Source organism: Lytechinus variegatus, chromosome 7 (genome assembly GCF_018143015.1).
Source record: "Lytechinus variegatus isolate NC3 chromosome 7, Lvar_3.0, whole genome shotgun sequence".
Lineage (NCBI taxonomy): Eukaryota > Metazoa > Echinodermata > Echinoidea > Temnopleuroida > Toxopneustidae > Lytechinus > Lytechinus variegatus.
Genome location: NC_054746.1, coordinates 40,063,976 through 40,075,471, shown reverse-complemented (window position 1 = coordinate 40,075,471; position 11,496 = coordinate 40,063,976). Strand labels below are relative to the sequence as shown.

The 11,496-nt window shown below is 37.8% G+C and overlaps 1 protein-coding gene across 1 annotated transcript; it reads left to right on the top strand.

Moving 5' to 3' along the window:
• The first annotated feature begins 1,508 nt into the window (after positions 1 to 1,508).
• Positions 1,509 to 10,929, top strand: LOC121419281 (proton-coupled folate transporter-like). The gene is made up of 6 exons (XM_041613673.1): positions 1,509 to 2,042; positions 5,817 to 6,681; positions 8,846 to 9,100; positions 9,401 to 9,484; positions 9,845 to 10,001; positions 10,165 to 10,929. The coding sequence occupies exons 2-6, from the start codon at positions 5,856 to 5,858 to the stop codon at positions 10,217 to 10,219; spliced, it is 1,377 nt and encodes a 458-aa protein (XP_041469607.1). The 5' UTR covers positions 1,509 to 2,042; positions 5,817 to 5,855; the 3' UTR covers positions 10,220 to 10,929.
• The last annotated feature ends 567 nt before the right edge of the window (positions 10,930 to 11,496 follow it).

Here is an 11,496-nt window from a genome sequence, read left to right as displayed (position 1 = left end):
CGCTAAACAAACAATGCGAGCGCGAAGCGCGAGCTAAAATTTTTGTATATACTGACCCTAAACAAGGAAATATTAAGGATTATATTTTAGAATCCATTAAGAGTATAAATATCCACCATAGTCATCTAATGCTGTTGCCATCCTTTGCTGATTTGTTAGAATTACATCTAAACACAGTCATGAAGCACCTTTTGTAGTCATGTAATCATGATTATCATACGCATCTTACTAATCAAATACTGCAAGCACAAAAGCGCGAGCTGAAAATTTAGGAAATATAGACCTGAAGAGGGGCATTCTACGGGTTGTTTGTGGGAATTCTCTAAGACCCTACGTATTTGACTAACCAAATGATGCGAGCGCGAAGCGCGAGCTGAAATTTTTGTTTATATTGACCCTAAACATGGATATTTTAAGGACTATAGTTAGGAATTCGTTAAGTCAGAGTATACATATCTCACCATAGTCATCTAATGCGAGTGCCAAGCGCTTGCTGATTTTATTAGAATTACATCTAAATACATGGAGCACTTTTTGAAGTCATTGTAATCATGATTATCATACGCATCTCACTAATGAAATACTGCGAGCGCGAAGCGCGAGCTGAAAATGTAGGAAATTCAGACATGAAGAGGGGCATTCTAAGGGTTGTTTGTAGGAATTCACTAAGACCCCACGTATTTCACCGTGACTAACCAAATGATGCGAGCGCGAAGCGCGAGCTGAATTTTTTTGATATTCAGATCAGAAAAATTGACATTTTAAGGACTGATTTTAGGAGTTCATGAAGAGCAGAAATCTCACCAATCCACTAATGCGAACGTTAGCACGGACAGGAAATGTTTTATTTTAAGACCTTTAAATAGGGCAACAGCTTTCAGTAGTCATGAAAAAGAATATATCACTACTTAAGACAATATAATAACTCTCGGCGAGGAAATATATTATTTTGTTGTATATTGATTTGAAAACGGGAGGCTTTAGTACAGCAGGATTATATATCTATGCGAGCACCAACAATGATCCAATTAAGCAAATAATGTTTCATAAAGTTATGAAAAAATGCTTCTTAGGTTATATAACATAATATAAATAATATAAGACTACAATAAACAACAATTTCTTCTTTCCTCCACTACGTTTCTTTTCCTTTTCCCCTCTTTTTCTCCTTTTCCCCGTTTTTTTTTTTTTTGGCCAGCCGATTGGGGGGGGGGGGGCACGTGCCCCCCGTAGTTACGCCACTGATGATTTTCATTTGTAAAATTTCCAATGCCTTTTCAAGAGTAGATGACATAACACGGGTAATGTAATTTGAGCGAATTTGAGTCCCAATCCAATACTTTAAACATATTCTAATCAAATGCTTTATCTGAATTTCGGTTCGTTGATCGGAATGGACAATCTTGTGGTTAGATTATTTATTTGATCAGTTTGCGATTAATATATTCTTAGCTTCTTCTGAAGCGAATCTTATCGTGGCGATCGAGTAGGCCTATTCTTCTTAATTATTACATTTGAAGTGCATGCATGCATGGTAAACCCTCTCAAAAGCTTTTTAGTATATATAAGGGAATCATACAATGAACGCCGTCTCGCAATGCAGCTCGTTGGTATGATCCAGTCAGTGATATTTCGACATCATATGTGATATTTTGACATCCTTTGAAATATTATATCACAAAGGATAGGCCTAATTGTGATCTGAAATGGACTATGCCCCCTGGATCAACCTCTATAATATACACAAATCGTGTGGTCGGCTCTGAACTGAACCGGGGAACTGAATCAACAGAAGAAACTACAGTATTCACCGAACGGTCTCGTCTGCACGTGAATATATATTGCATTACTTGCTGTTCAAGTGAGTGTGAGCTTTGCATCTATCTGACATATAAGTGAAGTTGAATATCGAATTCCAGGATCCTTTATATGCTCAGTGCATCACTGACAACCTGATACACAGTACAGTCATCCCGATATAGCTACCATTACTGTCGACCCGGCTTGCATCGGGCGTGTAACAAGACTTGGCCCGCAGATTGGTAAGTATTATCTCCACATTCTTCTAAACACCTACAGTTCATCAATCCAGTCTACCAGTCCTCTCCAAGGCCGGTACAGGAAGCCTGCTTATAGCTGGTGTAGTAGTAGCTCTTGCAGCTATCGAGAGAGTGAGAGGGGCGGGGGGGGGGGGGTCGAGAGAGAGACGGAAGAGATATAGATAAACATCTGAATATATTGAAGGGGTGGGTCAATGTGTCTTATGAATGCAGTGGCATTCAAAAGTCATGATACTGTATACAAATTTGTTTTGGAGCATAAAGGAATGCGATGAGAATTAAGTCCTAATTACCAATAATTTAGATTATATAACAACAATGCCAAAATAATTTACCCAAAGGATACAAATAAGAGGTTTTGGTGCATGTCTTGGGGGCATGGGTTATAGCACCAAACACCCCCTCCCACTTTGTTCCAAAACAGTATACAAAAACGTTTAAAAAAATGACCATATATATATGATTGTGATTTTTTGCATGGTCAGCCCCCCCCCCCCCACTTTGAAAACTGGTGGCCCCTGGTAAAGAAGACATATCCAGTGAGCAAAATGATCGAGCTTATCTATACTTAATGCTTTTAGTTGTCCTGGTCTATATTGTCTGTGAATAAGATGACAGAATAAAAGTTCTTCTTTTATTCATGTGATTACACTGTTAGAAAATTTATCCTAAAAATAAAAAAAGTTCCTGCAGCAGAGTCTCGAAAACACCAATAATCTTACCAGAGTGCGTCATCTTACAGGAAAACTTGGTGTATGGAATCTTACAAATTTCCTTAAAGGACAAGTCCACCCAAACAAAAACTTGATTTGAATAAAAAGAGAAAAGTTCAACAAGCATAACACTGAAAATTTCATCAAAATCAGATGTAAAATAAAAAAGTTATGGCATTTTCAAGTTTCGCTTCATTTCACAAAACAGTTATATGCACATCTCGGTCGGTATGCAAATTAGTTAATGATGACATCATTCACTATTTCTTTTGTATTTTATTATATGAAATATGAAATATTGTTATTTTCTCGTCATTGTCATGTGAAATGAAGTTTCATTACTCCCTGAACACGTGGAATTCCATTATTTTAACATTTTTTGCTTCAGGCAAGGAGGTCCTAATCGTCACAACTCTCTCATTTGGATGTAACTGGCTCGTTCATATTTGTTAAAAATAAGCGAAACTTTAAAATGTCATAACTTTCTTATTATACATCCGATTTTGATGAAATTTTCAGCATTGTGCTTGTCTGATTTTTCTCCATTGATTCAAATCAACATTTTTCTGAGGTGGACTTGACCTTTAAACACTGGCGTAAATCCGTGTTGATGGGTGGGGGATGACTGAAATACTTTGGCATTTTTTTTGCAATCATGCTTTTAGATATGCAAGGAATTGTCATTGATATGTCCACAGTGGCGTACCGTCGACGTGGGTCACGGCATGGGGGGGGGCCAACAAAATTTTTAAATCACTGCATGAGTGAGCGCGCTCAGTTGCCAGGTATACTGACCTAATAGAGACATTTTAAGGACAATGTCATTAAAGGGATATGCATCTCACTGATCATATAATGCGAGCGCGAAGCGCGAGCTGATTTTTTTATATATTTACACCTGAAAAGGGACAATATAATCAAATTTGTGTAATCATGATAGGTACCTGTCTCGCTAAACAGAAACAGAAACAATGCGAGCGCGAAGCGCGAGCTGAAGTTTTCGTATATTTTTACCCCAAACAGCGATATTTTAAGGAATATAATTTAGGAATCCATTAAGAGTATGCATATCTCACCATAGTCATCTAATGCGAGTGCCAAGCGCTTGCTGATGTTATTAGAATTACATCTGAACACATGAAACACTTTTTGTAGTCATTGCAATCATGATTATCATACCATCTCATTAATCAAATATTGCGAGCGCGAAGCGCGAGCTGAAAATTTAGATAATTCAGACCAGAAGTGGAGCATTCTAAGGTTTCTTTGTAGGAATTAACTAGGACCATACGTATTTCATTAACAAAATGATGCGAGCGCGAAACGCGAGCTGAAATTTTTTATATTCAGATTAGAAGAAGGGACATTTTGAGGACTGATTTTAGGAATTCATGAAGAGCAGACATATCTCAACAATCCATTAATGCGAACGTAATCACGGACAGGAAATGTTTCACATGTACGAAGATCTTCACATGGGGCAATCACTTTTTGAGTCATGAAAAAGAAGCGTATGTCACTACATAAAACAATGATAACTCAAGTGCTAGGAAATATATGAAATATATTTGGTTTATATTGACTTGAAAACGGGATGTTTTAGTACAACGGGATTATATATCTCGTAAACAGAAAATGCGAGCACCAGGAACAATGAAGACGTAGGCCCTGGGCAAATTATGTTTCATGAAGTTATGATAAAAATGTTTCTTATGTAATGCAACATAACATAATTATAATATAATATAACATTATAATGAATAATATTTTCTTTTTTCCCACTACGTTTCTCTTCCTTTCTCCCTCTTTTCTCCTTTTCCCCGTTTTTTTTTGTGTGTCAGACGATTGGGGGGGGGGGGAACGTGCTCCCACCCCCCGTAGTTACGCCACTGTATGTCCATATTGCAAATACCCCTCCAATATTGTTGTCTTTTTTACCCCATGATGGTTTAATGGTTTTATTAGAGATTACATGAAAAAAAAATGACATTCCATTTTAATCCCTTCCCAAAGACCCCAACATTGATGAATGGGGTTTCCCTTCAATGTTATAATAAGGACATAAGTATTTCGTTTGGAAATGGTGAACTGGCTCTTTATTTGCATTGTATGATTCAATAATATTGTTTTATTTGTTAAGCGGTATTTCATGAAGAATTTTCACCAATAAAACAATTATCTCTTTGATTTTTTTTCTCATTTCTTTCGTAAAAAGTGGGGGGATGATTGTACAGGCCATCCCCCCCCCGGGATTTACGCCAGTGCCTTTAAATATAACAGCCTGTTCCCCTCTTTAAGCAGACCTGTTCTGATAAATTGCAGGAAAATTCCTGTTTTATGAATTTAAAGAATAATTCTGTTATTGCTTTCTGCAAAATCTTTTTTTCTGTAAAATCGGGGGGGGGGGGGTAACAGTGTAGGAGAATAATTTTCTTTACTGGCTTTACTTTGTCGTAAAATCCAAATAAAATAATTTCCAGTCATCCAGTAGTTAGGCCTATTTTAAAAGTCAGGAGCCGAAAACAGAATCAAAGTTTATAGACAAGTTGCAGTGACCAAATACTGAGGTCCTCCATGTCGTTTGATTTTTTTTTTCTTAAAAATCCCACTTTTTTCATAGCATCATTATCATCATTATAATGCGGGTTTTCGCTTGATCACTTTGCTGACTCATGAATAAGACATATAAATAATATAAAATGACCAAATGTATTCTATCGCAGTAGTAATGATTCAACTTGGATGCAAATAAGAATGGGATATGAGACTTAAAATGTAATGGATGTACTTTCGGTACCATCGAAAAGTATGTCGACACTTTGAGTCATCACTATAGCCACCCCACCCCCCCCCCTTCCCGATCAAATTTTCCTAGAGATGCCCCTGCTCATGGTATTTAACTCATTTCATATCGTTGGTGGGTTTTTAAATGTGAAACGTATTAAATCCAAATAGCTATAGGGTCAGGTATCTTATCGCATTATTATTGCCTTTTGACCTAAAACATTTTTTGTTTCTTTAATTTTCATATTTTAACCCACAGCATCTGAAGATTTAATCGCCAGTCATTGGAAGCTATACGATGTCCGGGGTTGTTTTACGAGTTGTCCTTTTCATTTTCATGGGTGGTCTGGCCATGCAATGGCCCATCACCCAGCATCTAATCTTTGACATGGCTTGTCATCGCTTGGGCTATTCAGATTATGTTTGCTCCGATCTTGGCAATCACACGGACGCTGAACACGCTGTACAGGGCCAAGCCTCTACCATCATGACATACCAATCTGTCTTCTGTGATATTCCTGGAGCAGTGGCGTCCCTTATTCTAGGGGCGCAAAGTGACAAGGTTGGACGAAAACGGATCATGCTCCTTCCAATAATGGGCGTGACACTTCTGCTTGTGATCCTGCTACTAGGTTCAATGATACATACGACGTCCATAGTCTTCATAATGGCCAGTTCTGTTGCTTTAGGTATCAGTGGTGGAATAGGTACCTTCATGAGCACAGTCACTAACTATATCACGGACATCACCCCTGAAGAACAACGGACTGAGACACTGAGTAAAACTTTACCGTTCATGGGGTTAGGTGTCATCGTAGGGCTTATCTCCTCTGGTATCCTTACCCAACAACTCGGGGTGTCAGCGGCCTATTTCATAGACTTTATCTTAATGTTAGTAGTGCTCTACCTGGTTACCTTCCACCTTAAGGAGTCTAAACCAACCACTGACAAGTCCAAGGATACCACACCCCATCAGGAAGATCAGTCACAGGGCATCGGTGCCGCCATATGGGAAAACCTGACCGCTGGTGTAAAAGTATTCACGTCAGAGAAAGATGGCTTCGTCAGGATTCAGTTGGGAATGATAGTTCTACAAGGCATGGTTGGTTTTGCGATCATGGTTGGTAAGTTTGTTTGTTTTCTTACACCAAAATGACATGAACCCATAAAAATTGTGGTTTAAGACCCATTCCACAGAATGGATATAGACCAATGAAAGACAAACCATTGGCCTTGAACTTTAGCAGTTTCCAAAATCGACTTGTAGTCTATGTTGAATGACTCTGGAAACCCCTGAAACACTACTGAAAGACTAAAAAACAACTTTCCTAGTTTTTCAAATTTGGACCTCGAAGGCAGCGGACATTTTACTGTGAGACCAATAAGACCGTTAAGTGATCATGTGGCACACTGTCAGAGATATTTGAAAGGTCAATAAAGATCTCTTAAAATGACCAAGACCCCCCCCCCTCCGAGAATTCTGAAAGACTGATACTTGTCTTGTCCGGTTGAATTCAGACTGGCGTTCTTTCAGAGATCTTTCGAGCGACAAATGATATTTCGATGGTCTTTCTATGGTCTTCCAATTATGTTCTTTCCAGAATGTCTCAGCATTTTTCAGGGATTTCAGCAAAACAATAGATTTTCGAGGGATCGTGGGAAAAGTTTAAGTTCATCCATAAATCTCTGAAAGACCACCGAAAGACCAATTTCCTGAAAGACTGTTTTGAAGATCGCTGGAAGATCGGTCCGTAATCGCATAGGCCTCAAAGATCATTGGAAATAATTGAACTATCAAGCATGTTAGATGGCCTTCCAGGGGTTATTCAGCGCTCGTGCTTTCTTGGAATGGGGATTTTAATGAATTTTGGCTGCACGCGCACTTAATACTCTTGCAAGTTATAGACCATCATCCCAACTTCAAATTCGTGGACATTATGGTTATTAATTTTGAATGGAAAAATGAGCCGTGTTAATGTAATCACATAAGTGTTTGAAGTAGTGGTCCATCTTATTCACTCGGGTACCCATATGCACGGCAAAGCACCCATACTTTGATGACAAAATATCCCTACTAACTGGTCATGCTGGTTGACAGTGGCGTACCGTGGGTCACGGCATTGGGGGGCACCAGCAAAAATTTCGGGTCACTTAGGGAGCGCGCGAAGCGCGCTCAGTTGTCAGGTATACTGACCTAATAGAGATATTTTAAGGACATGCAGTGCCATCAAACGAATATGTATCTCACTGATTAAATAATGCGAGCGCGAAGCGAGCTGAAATTTTTGTATATATTGACCCCAAAACATGGATATTTTAAGGACTATAGTTACGAATCCATTAAGTCAGAGTATACATATCTCACCATAGTCATCTAATGCGAGTGCCAAGCGCTTGCTGATTTTGTTAGAATTACATCTAAACACATGGAACACTTTTTGAAGTCATTGTAATCATGATTATCATACGCATCTCACTAATGAAATACTGCGAGCGCGAGCTGAAAATCTAGGAAATTCAGACATGAAGAGGGCGTTCCCAGGCTTGTTTGTAAGAATTCACTAAGACCCCACGTATTTCACTAACCAAATGATGCGAGCGCGAAGCGCGAGCTAAAAATTTTTGATATTCAGATCAGAAAAATTGACATTTTAAGGACTGATTTTAGGAGTTCATGAAGAGCAGAAATCTCACCAGTCCACTAATGTTAACGTTAGCACGGACAGGAAATGTTTTATATTAAGACCTTAAAATAGGGCAATAACTTTCAGTAGTCATGAAAAAGAAGAATATATCACTACATAAAACAATAATAACTCTAATTGCGAGGAAATATATTATTTTGTTGTATATTGATTTGAAAACGGGAGGCTTTAGTACAGCAGTTTTATATGTTTCGTTAAAAAGTCTATGCGAGCACCAGGAACAATGAAGACACAATTAAGCAAATAATGTTTCATAAAGTTGTGAAAAATGCTTCTTATGTTATATAACATAATATAACACTATGATAAACAACAATTTCTTCTTTCCCCCACTACGTTTCTCTTCCTTTTTCCCTCTTTTTATCCTTTTCCCCGTTTTTTTTTTTTGGGGGGCCAGCCGATTGGGGGGGGCACGTGCCCCCCCATGCCCCCCGTAGTTACGCCACTGCTGGTTGATGAACTTTACTTATGGATTCTTTTGCTAGCGATTAGATAGGTAGGCGGATATGAGGATGTGTTTGTAATTGGCTCTACAATGAATCCCTCAATATGACAAATTGATTTTTTTTTCTTTCCAATCCAGCCGAAGGTAATTTGTTGATGCTGTATACGAAGAAGTCACCCTTCACCTGGTCTCCATCTATGTACTCCATCTTTACCGCAGCTAAGAATGCACTAGGCATAGTAGGGCAAGCCGTAGGAACCATTCTATTCTTTAAAGTGATGGGCGCCAAGTCTATCAGGAATGATTTCATCTTGCTCTTGATGGCATCGTCTGCTGGGGTTGCCATAAACATCATCGTCGCGTCGGCAACAACCACCACGATGTTGATGATGAGTAAGTACCAAGAATCTGTGAAAGGATGGGGGTAATTGTTTGTAGCTAAATTTGTGACAGTTATTATTTTATCAGCATAGGAAAGCTGGAAAATCTGGAATGTATCCCCTAGATAATTTCTATTAAAGCATTGATTATCATGGTTTAATATTAACCCCGGTCACATAAAGATATTATTGTGGTAATGACTAGTATCATGATGGTCATCATCACTTTCTGCGTTTAGTGTCTTAAATACAATTAACAAGTTATAATTAGCAGCAATAAAAAAAAATGTTATATCAATTTTTATGATTACAGCTACAGCTCTTGTCATGTTTGCTACACCTGGACAATCAGCAGCTGGTTCTATAACATCCAAACTCGTCAGCCCGGAACATAAAGGTAACTAGAATGTATCCTAAACATTATGGAGAACCCATCAGTGCTATAAGCAGTGATAAAAGACGCTGTATACCCCCACCCCCCAAAAAAAAATAATAATAAAAGAAATCAAATGATAATGAATAAATCTCCCTCTCTATATATATCTCTCCCTCTCGCTCCTTCTGTTTCTCCCTCCTTCCTAAATCTCATACTTGTCTTGTCTGAAAGATGGGGCCAGGAAGGTAGTGCGTACCCCCCCCTTGAGTACGCTACTGAACCCTTGTGCAATTTGTAGTTTGGCTTGATGTGCTCGTTTATTAAGTTGCCTCCCTAACACAACTCTTTCCCCCTTCCCTACCTTTCCGTATAATTCTACAGGTGCGTTCACATCTCTAGGTACCTTCCTCAACACAATCACTGTACCCATAGCAGGATTCATTCTCAATAGTATATATTCCTACACAGTGCATTATTCACCAGGTTTTGTCTTTCTCTGTATAGCAGCAGCACATGCAGTCATTCTAACAGGAAATGCGTAAGTATATTTTAAAACCTTAGTAAAGATATATGTATCATTGATTAAATATTTTTTTAATCCGAACACGTAACAATAATCATGATAACTATTCAATATGAAATGATTTGAAGGATCTTGTTCAGATGTTAACATCGTGCATTATCGTTAATTATATTTTCAGATATGTGGTCTTATTCACGAAACAAGAAGCTACACATGACGAGAAGACAGACTAACTCTATTAAACTCAGGCTGCATTTGTATGATTTTGAAACCAGTATGGGGGTAACATACTGGAAATTAAACAGAAAGTGTAGTTTTATTATGCTAAAATCCGGACTTGTGGACTATTACAATCGAATGCCGTAAATAAAATAAATGGACTAAATGTTTACAGGATGGGATTACAGCTGTAATCATAGCTTTGTATTTATGCATTTTTATAGTTTGTTTTATGTGCATTTGACTATATTTCATGCAGATTAATATTTTGATGGAGATTATTTGTAGAAAGTACTAAAGATAAGCGAGCGTTTCATGAAATGACTTGTCTGATGTTTTATCCAACAGTTGCCATATGAACTGTGTTTTTCGGCCAATCAGAATCAAGGAAATCATAAGATCCATCAACTTGCTGGACGAAAAAATGTTAATGAAACGCTATCCAACAGGGTCACATAACCCAAATGTTTACAATCAATCTGTAACAGCATCATGGTTAAAAAGTCATACTAATCAGAAAGAGTTTTAAAATTATTTTTTTTCAATTGATTTTAAACTTGTTATTATGAGGCCCCTGTTCTAATTGATAAAAATGTAAATTATACCAGCTATATCGGCTGGATATATATCTATATATTTTTAAAGTTTTGTGATTGATTTGTCAATGTAATTTGTATGAGTATATCAGATTCTGAATTTCAATAAACTGAAAGAAAAAAAATGACAGACATTTCGTATCCAGGCTCTTGTTTTTTAGTTTTAATTGGTCCACCTCTTATGTTATTATACTGCAATACGTGTAACACCGTATCTGCACATATCATTCGATCTTCAAGTCATGTAGCTGAGGCATTGGTGTATAGATAGGGGGCCTTAGGGTCATGTCCTGCCCCCCCCCCACAAAAACAAAGTTCCGAGATCGAAGTGAAAAAAATGGTATTGAGAAAGGAAAGGAAATTAAAAAGAAGAAGGTACAATATCAAATGATTTTATTATAGTAATTCAAATTTGCAACTTAATTTGATTTGTAATTCAAAATGCAACCTTTTTGCTTACTCGCTTCACCCTCTCACCAATAATTAGAGATTTACCCGTATGCCATTTATGCCGCCATTAATTTAGTGATTTATTTCCCCATTGGAATGAGGGGACAAATAATCGTAATGGATAGGCCTAATCTATTGGCAGCTAAGGTACAAGGAGCGGCTGACCATGGATGTCCCTAGATTGACTTAATTGTGTAAGAATTGAATAATCGAATTCCAAGGTTATTTACACGTTTAGTACAACA